The 18,802-nt window shown below is 47.3% G+C and overlaps 10 protein-coding genes across 10 annotated transcripts; 5 read left to right on the top strand and 5 right to left on the bottom strand.

The window, feature by feature from the left end:
- Positions 1-46: 46 nt before the first annotated feature.
- Positions 47-1,016, top strand: TRV_05280 (uncharacterized protein; the record flags this gene model as incomplete). The annotated part of the gene is made up of 3 exons (XM_003020585.1): positions 47-175; positions 257-473; positions 511-1,016. Coding segments are annotated over 3 exons (852 nt in total), but the record flags the coding sequence as incomplete, so codon positions are not given.
- A 638-nt stretch (positions 1,017-1,654) lies between these two features.
- TRV_05279 (WD domain protein) lies at positions 1,655-2,791 on the bottom strand (the record flags this gene model as incomplete). Its single annotated transcript, XM_003020584.1, has 1 exon — positions 1,655-2,791. One exon carries the CDS (start codon positions 2,789-2,791, stop codon positions 1,655-1,657), a length of 1,137 nt encoding a protein of 378 aa, XP_003020630.1.
- Positions 2,792-3,747: 956 nt separating this feature from the next.
- TRV_05278 (uncharacterized protein) lies at positions 3,748-5,874 on the top strand (the record flags this gene model as incomplete). Its single annotated transcript, XM_003020583.1, has 1 exon — positions 3,748-5,874. One exon carries the CDS (start codon positions 3,748-3,750, stop codon positions 5,872-5,874), a length of 2,127 nt encoding a protein of 708 aa, XP_003020629.1.
- Positions 5,875-6,192: 318 nt separating this feature from the next.
- TRV_05277 (uncharacterized protein) lies at positions 6,193-7,540 on the top strand (the record flags this gene model as incomplete). The annotated part of the gene is made up of 2 exons (XM_003020582.1): positions 6,193-6,343; positions 6,516-7,540. The coding sequence occupies 2 exons, from the start codon at positions 6,193-6,195 to the stop codon at positions 7,538-7,540; spliced, it is 1,176 nt and encodes a 391-aa protein (XP_003020628.1).
- A 274-nt stretch (positions 7,541-7,814) lies between these two features.
- Positions 7,815-8,900, bottom strand: TRV_05276 (uncharacterized protein; the record flags this gene model as incomplete). Its single annotated transcript, XM_003020581.1, has 1 exon — positions 7,815-8,900. One exon carries the CDS (start codon positions 8,898-8,900, stop codon positions 7,815-7,817), a length of 1,086 nt encoding a protein of 361 aa, XP_003020627.1.
- Positions 8,901-9,515: 615 nt separating this feature from the next.
- Positions 9,516-11,621, top strand: TRV_05275 (Cupin domain protein; the record flags this gene model as incomplete). The annotated part of the gene is made up of 3 exons (XM_003020580.1): positions 9,516-9,624; positions 9,743-11,366; positions 11,423-11,621. 3 exons carry the CDS (start codon positions 9,516-9,518, stop codon positions 11,619-11,621), a joined length of 1,932 nt encoding a protein of 643 aa, XP_003020626.1.
- A 366-nt stretch (positions 11,622-11,987) lies between these two features.
- On the bottom strand, positions 11,988-13,012 carry TRV_05274 (uncharacterized protein; the record flags this gene model as incomplete). Its single annotated transcript, XM_003020579.1, has 3 exons — positions 11,988-12,190; positions 12,376-12,616; positions 12,743-13,012. 3 exons carry the CDS (start codon positions 13,010-13,012, stop codon positions 11,988-11,990), a joined length of 714 nt encoding a protein of 237 aa, XP_003020625.1.
- A 335-nt stretch (positions 13,013-13,347) lies between these two features.
- On the top strand, positions 13,348-14,271 carry TRV_05273 (uncharacterized protein; the record flags this gene model as incomplete). The annotated part of the gene is made up of 3 exons (XM_003020578.1): positions 13,348-13,452; positions 13,507-13,631; positions 13,701-14,271. 3 exons carry the CDS (start codon positions 13,348-13,350, stop codon positions 14,269-14,271), a joined length of 801 nt encoding a protein of 266 aa, XP_003020624.1.
- A 240-nt stretch (positions 14,272-14,511) lies between these two features.
- Positions 14,512-16,300, bottom strand: TRV_05272 (uncharacterized protein; the record flags this gene model as incomplete). Its single annotated transcript, XM_003020577.1, has 3 exons — positions 14,512-15,168; positions 15,233-16,071; positions 16,138-16,300. The coding sequence occupies 3 exons, from the start codon at positions 16,298-16,300 to the stop codon at positions 14,512-14,514; spliced, it is 1,659 nt and encodes a 552-aa protein (XP_003020623.1).
- A 606-nt stretch (positions 16,301-16,906) lies between these two features.
- Positions 16,907-17,883, bottom strand: TRV_05271 (uncharacterized protein; the record flags this gene model as incomplete). Its single annotated transcript, XM_003020576.1, has 2 exons — positions 16,907-17,294; positions 17,357-17,883. The coding sequence occupies 2 exons, from the start codon at positions 17,881-17,883 to the stop codon at positions 16,907-16,909; spliced, it is 915 nt and encodes a 304-aa protein (XP_003020622.1).
- Between the last annotated feature and the right edge of the window lie 919 nt (positions 17,884-18,802).

Raw genomic sequence — 18,802 nt, 5'->3', positions numbered from 1 at the left:
AAAAAAAAAAGAAGGGGGAGGCAAAAAAAGGAACCGGGTTCAATAGACACACCAAAACGGGGACGGAGGAAAAAGCCAACAGACAAGCAGCAGCGGTCAGTCTACTTACCTGGTAGATGCTGGGGATGGCGGCGATAGAAGACGAGGAGGTCGAGAAAAAAAGGAAAAGACGGAGGTATTTTTTTTTTTTTCTTTTCTTTTAAAAAAAAGGTGAAGGGAAAAAAAGTTGCCCTTTTTAGCTGATTTTTGCCTCCAGTTCCGTTTTGGGTCAGCCAGGCGAAAGCGGTCTGGCCGGGCAGTTTATATATATATAAAAATATATAAATATAAATGTATATATATCAAGGGGTTCGAGAAGAAGAAGAAGAAAAGAAGAAAAGAAGAATATATACTTGACAAGGACAGAAGAAAGAAAGGTCAGAGAAAAGGCGAGAAGGGTGCTGCAGACATACGGCTTCTCTCCCAGAAAGAGCGTGATACATAGATAACTCGCCTTCGAGCCATCTCAAGCATCACCGCGAGCACAGGCATTGGAGACCGAAGAGAGCGAGGAGGAGACGCCAGCTGTCCGTCCTCTCTTCTCCACCGGTCAAGCCACTGAAAACCGGGAAGAGGCACTCGTTTTTTTATTTCGTGTTTCTTTTCTTCTTTCTCCTCTCGCCATCATATCTCCAATCCCTGCCCGCGCCTATCTTATAGATATATCTGTATGCTCAAGGGCAAGGCGAGCAAGTGGCAAACACGGCTTGCATTATCTTCCCCTAGAGGCCACGGACAGAAACGGAGGGGGCGGGAGGGAGACGGGGAGGGTAAGAGGTGGAACGAGCTGTCATGGCTTGACCCCTGCGCGAGAGACGGGGAGGCAGAAGAAGGGCTTAGGAGGCCGGGTTTCCTTCTCTTCCTCTCCTCTGATTGACACCTGTTTGTCCAACCGAGAAGAGAGAGGCAAAACGGCCTTCTGTTTTTATCCTAGCGGACAGTGGTTGGCAGGAGGGAAGGGGGGGAAAAAGCCATAACCATGCAGCGGACGCCAGCTGGTGAGTGACAGGTCATAATGGGAGGCGTGGCCAGCGGCCCTTTTCCATTTCTCTTCTGCCTGGTTGGGTTGCAGGTGCAAACGCAGACAGGTCTCTCTTCCTCTGTAGTGTAAGTAAGTGTGTGCGATCTCAACGGGCTGTATGATCGATCGAACCGTTCGGAGAATTTCTGGACGATCCGTTGCTTCTTATATGTATTCCTTTTTCTTTTCTTCTTTGGTGGCTTGCTCTGGCTATCCCTGCTTCTTTTTTTTTTCTATCAAGGTCGCTGGCTAGTTATTCGTACAAGGTCCTCAGGTTCCGATTGCCGCGAATCATGGATCGAATGAACGTCAAAATGTGTCAGAGGGTCCATGGCCGGCTAGGGGCCCTCGGTGGTCGATTGCCAGCTATGGTAGAATGGGTCATGTATTCCGGATATAAGAATACTTACAAGCAGCAGCCCAATGCCCGCGTGAAGCCGGCAAGGTTGCAAGGATAGGTCTTCAAGGGGTGAAGGAGGAGAGAGGAAAACGACTCTCATTTAAATGTAGCCTGGGGGAGCATCGTCATCCCTAGATGTTGTCCAATTGTATGTACAAGAAAGTAAGTAAGATTAGAGTAGTGTTTGGCTTCGACTATGTAAAGTCGTAGCAGCCGAGTAACTGTGTGCCTAGACTCTGCTCACGGAGAACTACTACTTGCTCGTCGTCGAACTCGACCGGCCCCTTGATGCAGGAGAGCGTGACCTCGGAGGAAATGCCTTTGACCCCTTCCATGGCTGCAACCTGCCTCTTCACCGCCCGGGATAAGACGCTGAACGGGTTGGTTCTTGACCGCCTAGGTTCGGGACTCAGTTGGACGCTTCTATCCCCTACCAAAGCCGCCTTTGATGCTGGACGAGAAGATATCATCTCTTCAAGTTCCCAGATGCGGATTTCGTCTCCCTTTGTGCTCACAGATACTGCTTTCCCTCGCGAGCTCACCTGCACGCCAGACACAGCCGATGTATGGCCCCAGAGCCGTCGACCGGTCTTGATGGATAAATTATCAACCGTCGATACAACTAGGTACATCGTCAGTGTATTGTCGGCGTGGGAAGCAAGAAGATAAGGGTGGGAATATGAAAGTGATGTTGGTGGTTGGGTGTAAGAGAGCGATGGGGCGGAGGAGGAAACATGTCCAGAGGAGCCTAGTGTCGACGTCATCTGCCTGGACCCTTTTATCTGTGGACTTGGAGCTGGTTGTGTCAGTGTGCTGCTGAGATACTGGGAGTCCACGGTCGTTGCAAGTCGAGACGTCAGCTCTCCGCCATCTTTACTCCAGTAGAGCTCCTGGATTCCGACAGACCACCCACAGCCAATGCGTGGGAATGCATAGCTCACAGATGCAATGGCATGGGTAGACGTCGTCCGGACAGAAAGAGAAAATGGTGACTGTATGTTATTCGCGACAAGCGAGGCAATCAGCCGTATGGAATGCCTCCTCTTTGTCTTCTCATTTCTGTCCAGTCCTAACTGTTGGGAATCATCAGAGAATAGTTGATAAAGGTAAAGGACATTGTCTTCTGATATCGCAAGTAGAAAGTCCTTGTGAGATGCCAGAGCCGTTACGGCTGCCTCTTCCGTCCCCGAGCCTGAATGCCATAGCTGAAGTTTAAAGGTCGATTCTCCGTCAGGTACCAATTCAAACGAATGCACGGCCATGCCACCATTTCTAAACCCTATTGTAACGTCGAAACAGCTTTGTTCTAGATCATTTGCAGTCACTGCCATCGCGGTAGGCGCTCCCGGGTCAGTGTAAGCAGTCCCAATGCCTGAACACGGTATAGTTGCGAGACACGTTTTGGTATCCTTTATCGACCACGCTCGAAGTCCATTTTCCATATCCGCCGTAAAAACAATCCCATGCTCCAATCTCACCACCACAGGACTGATCGGGTGCTGAGCCACTTCTACCTCTGTAACTCGACATGACCCTCTTGACCAATTGTGCTGAAGTCGATACTGGCCTTTCCAATTCCTGTCCTCGCCCACTTGGGTCAGAGGGCCATGACTAAACCAGTTTGACACCTGAGGCGAGTAATCAAACGAGCCTTTGACAGTGCTACCCTGCCTGACTTGCCGTATCCGTCTAGCTCTCGGCCATACCCAGCGGGAGTAGTATTTGCGCTTCCATAGCTCCGAGTCTCCTGCGAGCGCCGCAAATCTGTGAGACACCCTGTTTCGAGCACCGGTTAGATAAGGATCAAGGGAGTAGTAGACATCTGATATCGATATACTTACCTCTGACACGTTATCAAAGCCGGGATGGAGAGGAAACTTAGGACGTGGAGAAGTAGTTCATCACTAAGAGCTGAGAGGCGGTCTGGTTGCCTTGTGCGTTTTAACGGCGGCTCCTCCAGAGAATCTTCGCGTTCGCTACGTTTCGCCATAGCTTAAAAGATTCCGCAGCTGCGCTGGGAGTAGCGATCATCCATGCTCAGGTTCTAGTGTGAATACCTATTCCATCCTCGAAGCCCTTTTTCCTGTCAGTCTCGACTTTTGGGCCTTGATAGCAGGTTCCCGATCTTATCTTATCTACGATTACGTGACTAAACTCTGTTTCACGTGATCACGCGTTCGTGGGCGGCCAACGCGTTGTTGCACAGAATGCAGTCAAAGACGACGACAGAAACGACATCAACGTCCTGCGTTCAGTCAACACCCACAAGATTACATTCGAAATATACATGGACTCACTAGCACGATTAACAGAAAACCTCTCACAATGCCAACATCACTACAGCGAGGCTCTCAGGCTTATGCAAGAGACATCAAAGGAGTATGAGTCCACAAAACAGGAGTTCGAGGCGGTTTCCCAAAGGCTGAAAGAGTATGATAACACTCAAGCACGGAATAAGGAACAGATCGAAACCCTATCCAAAGAAAATTGTGCTCTTAAGGCCGCCGTTGATGATCTCAAGCAAGAACTCCGGGATAAAGATAGCGCTCATCTACACGACGATGACTCCGCATTTGAGAAGAATCTCCTGGATAAGGCGAAAAAGCATGACCCTGAAGTTATTATATACCACTTTGAGTCTTCTCCAGGAATTGTGGACTATGACCTCTACTCCCGCGTTGCCGGCTTTTATGGCGAGCTTTACGCAGAGAATATCAACTTGATAAAGTCATTTTGTAAACTGCGTCGAAACCACAAGGCTTCCAAAGAAAAGCTAGTTCTCTGGAATCGACTGCTGGAGAAGGACAGTTTCGAAACCACTGTTAATGGAGAGGCGGTAACTTTCAAAAGAGTCAGCCCAGAACACGTGGGGGGAATGATCATCGCCGAGTCTCCAATCCCCCCTCCCCTTCGGAGCTACATTCCCCAACATACCGAGTATCAGAACAAGACTCCCCCTCGTTCACAGGTCAGAGAACATCATTCAGATCTCGCATCTACCCAATCGCAAGACTTAAGGTATGATGAGTGCCAGCTGCCTCAAACCATCGAATCACCAGATACCCCAGTAGTCGTGAAAGAAAGACCAGTCCGCAAGCAGCAAGTTCCAAGCCCTACGTATTGTGCTGTGAAGGTGGAAGAGAGTCCTACCGACATCGGTACCGCGGAAAAGCCTTTTCATATTAAAAGTGAGCCAACACCCAGCCCGCCTGGCTTGGTATCTGATATCCGGCATCATGAAGATCATGGAAAACATAACCATGACCCTGTTTCCAGCCCTACGCTTGACCCGATTGAGTCACCACTCCCTAGACCCAAGTTCACAGTCTTGCCAGACAGGCATAGCCCCTCGCCTGAGCTCCAGGATGATCCATTGGACCTTCCTGCGAATAAACAGACGGAACCACCTAGCAAAAAGCGCGGGAGACAAGTCCTGCGACCGGTTGATACCAATGTGACTCCTACGTGTAAATTGAACGAATCATCAATACCTCAGTCAAAACGAAGAAAGGCCGATTTCTCAAGAGGAGCTCACGCCATTCCAAGTGTTGCTGAGGACGGCGAAGCTGAAGAATATTTAGCAGGCCGGCGATCATCACGTCCTTCAATGACTGGTAGTGTCAAGAAAAGTACGCCAGCAACAAAAATGCGGCAGACACGTCTCCAAGATCTTTTGGAAACTAGCCATACACCAAGACCAGTTTTGCTTTCAACTCCTCAGACTGTCATAGCTAAGCCAGACAGGTCTGTAGCCCCTCACACACCGAACAATAGGACTGAAGATGCGGCAACACCTTGTGCTCCACAACAGCCGGAAAGCCAGGATATTATTCCTTTTCCAGAGGAAGTGGATGATGATGAGATACGGCCAAGATCCTACTTCCGCGATAGACCAATCAGTGAACTTGGTCTAGAACATTTCAAACTTAACCCGAACAAAAACCAGGGTTTAGATTATGCCTTTGACGAAGTTGTTCGAGATAAGAGCATGAGAAAACAGCTTCGTGGGTGTCTAAGGCAGGAATGTTGTGGCCCAGTCTACCGGAGCATGGCCAAAGATGAGATTGGCGAAGAGCCTCGTCCATTAGACACATTGTCACGCGCAGACCATGATCTCTTAAAAGGAGATTTAGGTAGTAACTACGGAAAATTCTTGGAGGGCAAGTCCCCGATCGAGATCCGTGATGTGTTGATTGAAGCAAAGGCTAGTGTTCTTTCAAATAAGTTCAGCAAACATCGAAATGCGCACGTCCCTGGAGGGTCACCCCCTGGGTATTGGAGAACCGACATGCCGAACACACAAGAAACTGAGCGGGACCGGATGATGGCACGAAAGTTGGAGCGGGAAAAGGTCCTTGATAGATATAAGGAGGCATGCAAGGATGACGGCTATTGGAAGTTTGCCGATGAATAATGATAATATATCAGCAATCTTTGTCGTAGATAGAATAAACCAGGTAACGTCTAGAGTGTTCAGATGCTCTCATCAAGTTCTAGGGCTTTCCCACTGGTTGTTTATTGATGTTAGATTAAGGTTTGTACTAACTAACTAGTTAACTAACTAAAATCTCGGTCACGTGGAAGATTTTAACATCCCCATGCCGAGGCATGTCGCAACTTCGTCCAAACTTTTGTTAACAGCGCAACATACAAAGTACAAACGAGCATTTGCCCTCCACCGAATGCTGAGAAGCTGCCGTCTATTCGAAGTTGATCTAATGAAGCGATTAAGATGAGGACGGCGACGAGCTTCCGAGATCAGATTCCGGAGGTTCTCCAGCCTGCGAAGCTGGTAGAGATGTACGAGGAGTTTGTCACCAAGAATGCTAGCTCAGTTGGTCAGGTTGAGTCGGCGTTACGCTCTTTAACATATATCATACCTGGTAAACATGCTTTAACTTGCGTTGTCACTGTTGGACTTTGCTCGTTGTACTAATACTTCACTGCAGGTCGGTTTAGGGAAGCGGAGCTAGCATCGGAATCGAGTGCGTTACTCCTTAACTTCACAGTAGTAAACAAGGCTTCGCATCGATACTAATAGACACCCTGACATAGTTCACTCCGGCGTTCAGCTACTTTCACTCTACCATGATTCTCTTGTGTCGCGTGTTATAGCTCGCCTCCCACTTTCCCAACCGCGCCCTACTCCTACTCCGCACACTCGATATACCAAATACTGGACCTCCCAATCATCCATATACCACAAAGTTGCTTTGGCACTTCAGATGGTCAAGTATACCGAACTATTATGGGAAATGGCAGCACGCAGGAAAGGCGAGAAACTTCGATGGCGCGTCATTGTTTTTATAGAAGCAGTGAAGGCTTTCTGTCGGTTAATATTATTGCGCTTAACGAACTCTAGACCTATTGTCAGCCCGCCACTCCCAGAACGAGAAGTTGACCCAAGACAATCAGACGGGGATGATAATGGTGATTTTAATGGCATGGAAACACCACCAAGCGAACCATCTGAAGCTATTGATTTAAGCTGGTCAATGCCTCGAACAGGAATGTCGCTACCAAACCTGCCGGACGCAAATGATATCTCGGCTTATCTTACCTCTAAAGTTTTAACAGCGGATGATGTTCGGTCTCCCCAAACATTGTTGCACCGGGTTTCTGGAGCAGGCCAGCTGGCAGAGGTCTTATATATTCTCCGGCCGTTGATTTATGTGATTGCACTCCAGAGATATAGAGCAAAGAAGAAGAGCTGGACTCCTTGGCTTATTGGTTTTGGACTGGAATTTACTTGTCGTCAGCTTGCCAAAAAAGAATTCCGTGATAGGGTAGCAGGAGGCCTTCGTGGCTTATCCAAATTGGAGAGAGAAGAACTCAGTAAGAGAGGCTGGAGCATGGGATGGTGGATTATGAGAGGTGCTTTCTACGAAAACGTTACGAAGTGCGTATCTAACTACTATTATTCTGAGCGGACTGAGAAAACTAACATCTATGAAAGGTCATGGATAAAATCCATTACAAACTCCTTACGCGATAAGCCCCTACTTGGCCTTGTAGGGAGCGTTGTTGAAGACTATGAGTATCTTTGGGACAACTACTATTTCTCCACGGCCACAATGTAAGAGCCGATACAGTACATCTAACTCCCATCCTTGTTTGTCTTTGAACAGTCCTCTCGTTTCGATAATGAGCCAACTGGAGTAGCAAACGAGGCGCGGTTTTTCATTTTCTTTTTTCTTCATACGGAGCTCTAGGTTTTTGGGTGAGATGCTTAGAATATTTTTATTACTGTTTATTTCACTTCTTGTCTGAACATTTTAATTTCCTTTGTTATGTCTCAAATAACATGTATATTCTATAATCTCCCCCTTGAATGGTGGTATCTGCTTCATCCGCTTAAAATATTTCCTCTTGTTTATTTCCATACCAATCCCGCAAGTCATTCACTGGGCCTTCAGTCTCTGATTTGGATGTGAAGTACTGAGTTACCAGCATTGTACTATCATCCTCTTCAGCAGGCCAGTCAACCTTGAGCCCCGATTTTACCTCCAGGAGCTCCTTCGATGTACCCCAGCTAAATCGACATTCAACTCCCCAGCCAAACAACCGGTTCATGTCCTTTTTAAGCCATCCAACACACTTTCCATCCGATGGATATCCACTACCCCAAGTTAATATTTCATCAGCGGTAGTTGCCTCGTCTTCTCCTGTTTCTAGGGTCCTTTGCTTTTCCCTTTGATTCAGCCAACTTTCGTAGCATGCTTCCAGGGCAGCATCTCTTGTGACTTTGGCACATACACTCGCTGCACTGACACAAGGATATAATGAATCGGCCTTCTTGGCTACAGTTATTTTCAAGCCTGGAAAGACTCGTAACAATCTGGCTTGATGGGTTTCCGGCTTTCCGATGGTGTCAACATAAACCTCCTTAACGTCGATGCCTTGAGTTTCGACCACGCCACGTATTATTTCAATGGTCGCATCTAATGCCTGAGCATTGAGGTTATAAACAGCCGCCATAGAAGGTCGTAGCATCCCCGAGGATATGTCTCGGGCGGACATAACTTTGACTGCCCATCCGCATGAGTCGTGTAATGGGTGGCCTTGTGTGCACAAAGAACGCATGAGATTTGACCGGACTTCGGGGGTCAACACTTTACTGTCATCAAAATGGTGTTCATCTGCAAGTAATGATTTATGAAGATGTATGGGGAGATAAAATGCGCTGTAGACCATGGGACCCAAAACTGGTCCTCTACCCGCTTCGTCGATTCCAAGTACACATGGCGTAGGCTCTGCTTTCTTCTCTTCGGTGGATAATTTCACTGATGGTATGATATTGGCTGGGCAGGAGGAATAATGGGAGTAAGATTCCCCTGCTAGCAACCTCGAATGGTCGACCGATGGGGGGACATATATGCCCTTAGAGCCGACTGTCTCGGGAACTGGCTCGTCCAGCAATTCATTCTGAGAGTCTTCCATCAAGCAAGGTAACTAGGTAATCCCGTAATCCCGAGGCGAATTTTTCTCTCTTCCTACCGGGGTATTATTAGAAGATAAGCTACAAGCGAGTTTGAGAAGCTGAAACTCCAAGGTCGTTGTTGACTTCGAAGATAAGATTGATAGTTAACTAAAGCGCGGCTGTTTTGGCGCGTCTTTGGGTTTAGCGCCGCATCCTTTCGTGTGTTAATAATAACTAACTACTCCATACCGCGAGTTGGTAAGTAATTCATCAAGACCGCATAGCTTGGTGACGGCTACTCAAGGGAGGGACGTTGAATCGGAGACATAGGCGGTCACTACAAGGACAGCCGCTGTTTTGGTTGAAGATATTATATACCTTTATCTGGCTGGACCACCTCGCTCGGCAACTGGGTTTCGCATCGGCCTGTCTGGATCGTATACACACATAGCAGCTCTGACAATGGCGGCGCGCAGACCCCCCGTCAAGAGCCGCGAGTTCGATTATTCGAATGTTGGGAAAGCTGGAAGGTAGTTTGGCAGCCCCTAATTTGTTCAGCTTTATAACTGACGCGCATTGCATCTTTAAGACGAACTGGAATCACATTAAAGGAAGGCAAACGCGATGAACATGGCATGGAAGAGCTCGAAGGAATGTTCTCTTCCCCCGAGAAATCTCCCGTGAGAACAAACGGGTTCGCCAATGACGGGCTGATGATTTCAGAAGAAATGGAAACTGGAGGAAGTGAGTGACTGTGCTTGCTCCCATCAAGCCGTTTTTATACCAACGGGTGTTCAGTGTGTAGTCTTCTCTACAACAATTAGCTTACGGGACATATAACTACCAGGCAGTAGTATTCCAGACCCATCAGATGTACTGTCCGCCAGGCGGGGAGGCCGAAATGCTTACATCCCTCCACCGCGATCGCGCTCTCCGATGAAATCCCTCATGAGCGGATCTCCGCGACGAACCCCCGGATTGCGCTCTTCTCCTCTACCGCAGAGCGAGTTCTCAAGTCCTACATCTACACACGTGGCTGCAAAACGAACAATCAACCTAACTCACCCGCTTCCTCAAGCGTCAAAATCTCCTTTGAAGCAAGCTCGAAATCAGTCACACCCGGACTCAGAAGAGGAAGAAGAAGCGGAACAGAATAAAGATGAAGACGAAAAAGAGGAAGAGGAAGAGGAAGAGGAAGAGGATAAAGATGAAGAGGCAAGTGCAGGCGAGCATGCGGGCGAAGAAGAGGGCACAGAACAAGAGGAGAGTGAGGTCGAAGACGGAGGTTCTGAAGCTGTACCGGGTGATGCTGCAGACTTTTCTGATGACGCCAACTATTTAATCGAGGATGAGGCGGAGGATAATGGGTTTGTTGAAGGTCCCGGTGATTACCATGAAGCCGCCGACCATCGTGATGTAGATGCGGAGTCATCTGAAGCAGAACAGGAGCAGGCCGGGAAGTCTCCAGTACCAGTGCTGAATACTGCAAGTAAGGGCAAGAAGCGCAAAGAATCTGACAAGAATGTCGAGGAGAAGGGTGACGATGAGCCCAAAGCAAATCACACTGGTAAGGGGCGTGGAAGAAAGCCGAAAAACCGGCAGGAAGACCGAGATCAGGAACCCAATAACGAAGACGAGAACCCACGGCCGGCAAAGAAGGCAAAAAAGACTGCTAAATCTAGCAATCTTCAAATGACTGTCGATCAGGAGAAAGAATTGCAAAGCGTTGTGGAAAATATCACTAAAAATGATGGACCACTTAATAAGAAACGCAGCTTATATATTCTACGACGGGAGACTCCATCGGACGACACTGTTCGGCATACACGCTCTGGCAGAATATCTGTCCGGCCGTTGGCCTATTGGCGCAATGAGAAGTGCGTTTATGGAACCGGTGAGGCAGAAGTTGGCCAGAGGTTCCCTCTCTCTACAATCAAGGAGATCATTAGGACAGAGGATCCTGCTATCGACCAGTCAGGGAGGAAACGGGGTTCAAAGAAAAAATCGAAGAGTAAAAAGAAGGGAGGGAGTGAATCCGATGATGAGCCAGATGAGAATGCTGAGCCCTGGGAGACACAGGAGGGCGTTTTTTACGGCCCTGTAAAAACCTGGGACCCAGAAAAACAGACCGGAACCCAAGAAGAAGAAATGATGGGTAAGATATACTACCTATTTTTTATGTTATTCTGGCAAAAATTAACCCACTTCCGACTAGATGTTGCTTATGCTCCCTCAGCGATTGAGACACATGAAGTCAAGGATTCTACCTTCCGTTTTGCAAAGATCCTCAGTACACCATTTCTCGGATCTGGGTTTGTGGAAATGCCTCCAAATGCGATCAAGAAGCAGAAAAACTCAAAACGAATGCATATGGTTTTCTTCGTTTACTATGGCAGAATTCGGGTCGATATCGCAGGCTTGCAATTCAGTGCTGGCAAGGGGTGTGTCTTCCAGGTACCTAGAGGTGAGTTAATATTCAAGCCTGTGTAAGTAATTGTGGATAACAGCTAACCAAATAAACCATTTCAGGGAACAACTACAGCTTTGCAAATGAATATAAAAAACCAGCAGCTATATTTTTTACGCAAGGTTGCATACCCCTGGATGCGGATGGGAACGTTGACACCGGCGTTGCCGCCCCTCCTGTGCCAGAGGCTCCTTCAACTCGAACAAATAACAATGCTACTGAGAAAGGAGGTAAAAAGCGAGGTCGTCCCAAGCAGGGCGCCAAAGGAGGGTGATGACGGTTTACGTACCTTTTCTGATTTCCCACAGTATACGCTACCGTGTACGACTTTTTATACAATATACTCTAGGCATGAGCGATTCTGTACAATGGACCTATACCCTCTGAATAAATCCAACGGATACCATCGAGGCACTACGTAAACAGTATGTAAAACCGGTAGATGATTTGTTAAGAGACGCTCATCTATTATTATGTTGGTTGTAGCCGTTGTCATTCAAAATATACGTACGAACCGCTTGGTCCTGCCCGTAGTAATCCCTTGCTCTATTTAATACCCACGGATTATACGTACCAAAGAGTAGTAGGTATGTAGATATTTATCACCTGGCTAGACCAAATTATCAAGGAAAACTCGTGTTTAGATCTCTTCCATGTCCTCGTCCAAATCCAATCCCAGTGGCGGGTAGTCGCCAACCTCGACTTTCTCTGGCTTGACAAAAACACCGCAGTTGTTTGGGCAGGTGAAATATCTCTCCCCGTTCACACTACCATCATTCTTACCAGTAGGTTCGTCAAGTTCGATACCTACCCATATCGGTGCCAAATCATCGGGTATTTCCCCTGAATAAGTTTTGCTAAGGGGCGATGGAATGGCAGGGACAGGACCAACAGATCTGATAGCCCCCCTACGGATATGCGGGGGGCTTGATGGGAGTATTATTGCCCGCTCAGAGACTCTAATTCCTGTTTATTGAAACACCTATCGGTGAGAGACTTGAATAGTAATAAGCAGGGACGGGGAGTACCTTTGGTTTTAATTTCGTTGGCATCCTTCTGAACCTGTTGTCTCGCTTTGTCTTCTGGAGATGTAGCATTTGGATCAAAACGTCCAAGTTTTTGAGCTTTCTTCCATGCAAGAACACTATTTGGTAGTGACTCGTAGGTAGAATCCGAGAGTTCAAACTTCTCAGTCGTCGAAACATCGGAGTAGTTTGGACGCGCAGCCACGGGGCGCTGGTCATGGATCTGATACACTGTTAGAACATACTGTCCAGGCCAAACTTGCGTGATACAAGAAATCACAACAGAAGGAAAATAAGAAAAAGGGGGGTAGTATATGGATTTGGCCAGAAACCAGCCAAACAGAATTCAAGCGTGGTTATTCAAATATACCTCGATCTCACAGCCCTTTGCAATTCCCCACTGGCTAATAGCTTTTTCTTCACCATCCATCCATTGGTGTTCGCGTCCTGGGGATTTTAACATTAACCGCTGGCTGCCTGGAGGAATCCCAGTCATAGTTTCGAGCTTTATTTTGAGCTGGCTGACTGTCCATGATGGAGTTACTCGACGCTCAGTTGCAAAAGATGGTTTCTCAACCGGACTGTCAGAGGCAACTGATACCTGTACTGACACGTCGGCCGGGCTAACAAGAGGATCCATCTCGAGTATAAAAAAAAAAAATAAAAATTACAGGAAAGAATCGAGTAGTCGGGTGGATGACGGTTTGCCTTCTGGAGTCCTTGGAGTAACTTGGATGAATGCGAAGTACTAGTTATCAAATATCAAATCACCCCTCAGTTATTAACGCGGAATAAGCGCAAGGTAACTGAGTTAACGAACAGTCACCTCTTTAGTTAAGTTAGCCGCAGCCGCGCGGATGGAGAACTATCAACTAGTTATAGCAATCCACTTTGCCTTTAACCATTGTCCAAAATCAATCAACGGTCCTTTTTAGCAAATATATTTTTCTCTGCATATGGGACGGCCCAATCTCCATGAAGGTAAATGCAATGGCCAGCAATAGCGAATCCTACGAAGAAGAGCATGTCCACAAGGTCTACCAGGAAATTGCACCACATTTTTCATCAACTCGATATAAAGTATGTTCACTAAGTTCCTCAATATTAAGATAAATACACCTAACAGAGGGTCAGCCGTGGCCAATTGTCGAGCGGTTCTTGAAAGATATTCCCAGCGGCTCTATCGGCCTAGATGTCGGATGTGGCAATGGGAAATATTTGAAAGTGAATTCCAATATATTTATCGTAGCCTCAGACAGGTGAGAGCTTTAAATTGTGCCCCCAAGGATCCCTTTCTTGTCCCACTCTGAACTGATATTTCAACGTAGATCTGAGGCTTTGACTAAATTTGCAAGACAACATCAACCACACTCAGCGATCATAGCAGACACTCTGAGTCTGCCTCATCCGGATGGTTTCTTTGATTTTGCAATTTCAATCGCGGTGATACACCATCTATCCCTTCCAGAGCGCAGGATAAGGGCAATAGCTGCCATTTTAAATACCCTAAAACCGCCTGCCCTAGAAGATCCAAATGGTGGGAAAGTGCTTATCTACGTCTGGGCTTTAGAGCAAAAGGATAGCCGGCGTGGCTGGGATGCAGATCATGAACAGGATGTAATGGTACCCTGGGTTTTGAAAACTAATGGGGGAAAAGCAAAGAATACAAAAGCTAGAGGCATGAATAAGGCTGAATCGCTTGAAATCTCTGCGGATGAAGCTGGCAAGACAACAGAGCCAGAGAAGAAACCAGAGCCGACTACCTACCTTAGGTATTATCACCTTTACCGAGAAGGGGAATTGGAAAATAATATTGCTGCTGCCGGAGGAAGAGTCTTGGAGTCTGGATACGAGAAAGATAATTGGTGGGCGATCGCATGCCCATTACCACGGACATAACGTTGTCACTAGGCGGTTGGACGGAAGTATGGTATTGAGAAGAGTCCACTTACCATAATCTGTACGAATCGAGTTGGCCGTAGATATATACAAGAGTAGATATAACATTGAAGTTCAGGAGGGCTGATATTTTCATTCCTGGTTACATTTCTCCGCTATTATTCAAGTCCCCAAGACAGGAAACACGTAGGAGAGGAAGCCTGTATAATGACATGATTGCTTTGGGAAACACGGGCTAGTTTACCGGGGACCCGTAAAGAATTTCCATTCCTGGCTACCACAAGGTGGATTCTCTCCACGCGTGGGGAGAGAATTTAACCCTCTCTCCTGTGATTTGTGATTGCTTGGGTTCACAAATAATTTCTCTCTTATTTCGCTGGGGAGTAAAAAGCCTGCCTTCATTGTTGGATTAAAGGTACTAGACAGAGGATCTTCCCCTCTTATTTTCCATTCCTTGACTGGAGTAACGTAATTTTGAAAAACGACAGCCTTGACATTCTCATCCGTGGGTCTTCCGAGACATAAAACAGATCCCGAAAATTTGTCGACAGGTTGATTATCTTTACCTATTGTTCTCCATAGCAAAGAGGCAGTAATGGCAGAAGATTCCCACACGTACTCAGCACCTTCGATCATTGCTTGTTTTGTTGAACTCGTGGCTATTTGCCCTTCCACTCGTCGTTCCTTGTTTATCGAAACATCAAATGTGGTAGTAAAAACGGGTTTTCCTTCGAGGGCATCAATATAGTCTGCCCATCCAGTGACCATTCCAACACCCGGTGGGCTAGTGATGCGTGGAAGGTTAGAGTCCGTAAACAAAGACAAATCATGGGTGTATCCTGCTGGATAAGGGTAAAGTGGGCTTGGATTATCATATGTAGTTGTAATGGTTCCAATCTAGAATTCTCGGCACTATGGTTAACGTAATGTACAAGCATTATAGATAGCACTGTATCCGTACCCTGGTGGCTTCACCTGAAAGAAATACAGCTTTCCCAAGGGCAGAAGACGCAAGAGCACCCCGTTGACGGCACTCCACCTCACCAGAGAACATATTAAGAGGCTTATTCGGCAGGAATCTTTGTAACCGCTGCTTTGCTTGAATCACCCAACTGGCAGCCCTTGGGAAGCGAGGTACCGACTGGGGTAGCTTGACGAAGCCATGGCTAACAGTTGTAATTGCTTCTTCACCGCCCACAAGCCGTATTTTTAAGCCAAGGCATATCTGAGAAGTAAAGGAACTTGGTGTAGGTGCAATACCATTACCATCTGGTAATGGTATTGTTTCTCTGCATGCCGTTATGTCCACAATGTCAAAACGGGGTAATAAACCGCCTACGTGGTCTGGGTTTCCGTTGCTCCAGGCACTTTGCATTTCCGCCATATTTCTAAAAAGAAATACGGCATATCCGGATACAATAATTCTGATCCCTATACAGTTGGGGTAAAATCGTTGGATTTCCGCAATATCCATGGCAGTCAACATTCGACGCGGGTATATGAACCGTGAAATGTGGATATCTCTGGAGAGCATATACCTCAATGGATGAGGCGCATATACTCCCCGCTCAATGTGAATCTCCCTCCCGGCAGCATGGGTATAATCAATAATATTTTCAGATGCCTCTACCAGCCAGAATATCTTCCCTGACATTTCCTGGTATATTGAGACGACTTTACTGGCAGACAACGCAGGATGATAGGTGCGAACTAGTTTCTCGTTACCTGCAGTTACCGCGTCCTCAAGTACGGCTCTTGCAGCTGCAACTTTCGGGCTACCCCATTCTGTTGATTCTGTTCCTGTTGGAAGAATGGATTAACAGATGTATTGTGATGTGATAAAACAAAACACTTTGCCACACATACTTTCGATACATGAGATAAAAGAGCAGCTCCAGTTTCCATCAACTGGAGTCATTGTAGACAGCCTATTGGCTGGTAGGTCCTGTAGGCTTTCTGGAATGTCAGGGTATCGCCGAAACGGGTCTGCAACACCTGGGTTTAGGCGTCTTCTTTTGTGGCCCGCCATTGTAAATCCTGGTATCATTTGACGGAGAATTCACCGTGTTGTGTACCAAGTTTTTCAAGACTATCTAGTAACAGTATAGAGGTCTGACGCAACGTTGTGATGAGGAGACGTTGGATATCGAATGCTGGTGGTTAGATAGCTGTTTACAAAAGGGGCAACCGCAACAGCTTCGGCAGCCTTAAGAGTAGGTGAGCGGTCGAAGTTGGGTCACATGATGTTATCAAGCCATTGAAGGGAATGTAAGTGCACGTGACAACTATAGAGTCATTCACATTAGTGTGTTATATAAGCAGAAAAAAGGAGGGGATTTGCACCAATCAACGACGCGCTTTTCATAAGAGACGAAGACGCAGAACGACGGCAGCTCATCAAACAAACATCGACAGAGAGAGACATGAGATACCACAGACAGTCATAAATAATTAGAACTACACGTTCCTGAAAGAAGAGACATTAATCCAACAAAGCCCCGGAAGTCAAGTACCAGCGAACAAAAAAAAAGGAGAGAAAAGTATATCCAGGATGCAAACCGTCCGCCCAGACCCGCTATGCAGTCAGTCATCAATCGTTCGTATTGATTACGTCTAATGAGCAATTCACTCGATTTTATATTCTTCTCTCATGCGGTCTGGGGTTTGTTCGATATGCCTCTAGTGTGGTAGGGCTCGGCGGAGATCGAGGAGGTGATGTTGTGTGGTGCATTACACCAGATGGGTGTGTTGTTGCATATGCCGGAATGCCTGCTGTGAGTTCGGCAACGGAGGGAAGCTGGGTGACTTGCGGGGGGTAGTTTGGACGGCCTGAGCCGATAGTTGGCTGGCTGGCCCTTCGGGCTCTCTGGGGTGGTGATGAGGCGACGTTGGAGAATGTGAACGGAGTGACTCCTGCCCGTTGAGCCATACCGCGCTCACCGATCTGCCAGTGCATGGCTTCGGCTGCTCGCCATGGGATAGCCATCTCCTCGGCGATTTTAGCCCACATATCTGCTTTGAATCTATGCCTAGTCAGTATGTTGTGATGGCCGAAAAGAGGTGGAGGACGAAGGAGAAAACTTACCGTTCATACAAGCGGGCCAATTTGTTCTTTTTATCCTCGTCCCATTCACTCCTCCTCTCGAGGTAGTTCTGATAATGGAGGCGGCAACTGATGGGGCTCCTGTTTGGGAGTCTCTTGCTGATGTCCTCCCACTTCATGCCTTTACCTCGGAGTATGGTAATTAGAGCATCTTCATCGGCCGACCACTTCGATTGCTTCTTGATGCGGTCCTTTCCTGTGGGAGAACTCTTGCCACGCTTCGATGGCACTATCGATTGTTGTTGTTGCTGCTGCTGCTGCATGGAAATCTGGTCCTGTGGAGCTGGCTGGTACGACCACTCCTCGACTGACGAGTTTGGGATGCCCATTTCGATTACTGGTGACTGGAATCCTTCGCTGTGCGCTTTTCTGATTGATGTGTGGATGTTTGCTGGTGTTCTTGAATCCTGGAGCCTTATTGTATTCTTCTCCTCATCCTCTGGAGATCCCAGAAGCTTTGAAATATCCACCTTGCCTGTGACAATATATGGAACAATGCGCAAAACCATAATAGGTCTCGCCGCAGCTGTGGACAGGCTTGAATGTCAGCGCAAGGTTCAGATATGAAAATGGAATAAGTTCAAAATTCTTGGTGAGAATGGGGCTTCTGATGGCGAAGGAAGAACAATGCTGATTTCTGGGAAATCCAACGCGCCAGATGTGGGAGAATGGTGGTTATTTATCTGCCTCGAAGCTCCGCTAAAGCTCTTCACCGACGATTTCAAAGCGTACGGGTGCCAAAAGGGGAAATAAGAGAAATCTGGCGCGGTCGTCATGCCAGGTTGCATATAGGGGTAATAGTGACTGGGATGATGGAGTGAGGTTCGGCCTCTTTCCTTTTGCTATAGTCCCACACCCGTCTTTTGTCCCGCTCATCGCGAATGATTGCACGTGTGTATTGTGCAACTCTGGACGAGAAGAAAGTGAAAGGGGGAGGGTTATAGTGAAGGGGAGATTAAGCGTGGAAGGGGCAATGCTGAGGAAAGAAAAGAATTAATGGGTTGGTGGAGGCTGCCAGAAGAAAATTGAGACCTACCGCTATGTATGCAACGTCCACAACTCCCTCGAGGAGTTCCAAGGATCAACCCAGGAGTTTATCGGGACTCGATGTATTCTCCCCGGATTCGGTAGCACACAATGGTCTATGGCTCAATCTGAATACCTGTTCGAGTGCTGATTTTCGGGCAGATGTAACTGCAGCTATTGAGAAACGGTACAGCGTCGTCGAGGCGGTGGGGATGTCGAGATTGCAATTTTCCCAAAGCTGAACTGTGAAAGAAAAAGGGGGGATTTTTTTGAGGCGTGAAAAAGAAGAACGTATCTCCACGACAGAAATATGAAGGTTGATGCGAAGATGACGGTTTTAGCAAGATGCGGCTGCAGCCGTGTACAGGGTAACCCGTGCCAACGGACAGAGTACGAACAGTC

Source organism: Trichophyton verrucosum, assembly GCF_000151505.1.
Source record: "Trichophyton verrucosum HKI 0517 chromosome Unknown contig00398_1.f1.exp, whole genome shotgun sequence".
Classification (NCBI taxonomy): Eukaryota; Fungi; Ascomycota; class Eurotiomycetes; order Onygenales; family Arthrodermataceae; genus Trichophyton; species Trichophyton verrucosum.
This window is presented reverse-complemented; position numbering and strand designations above follow the sequence as displayed.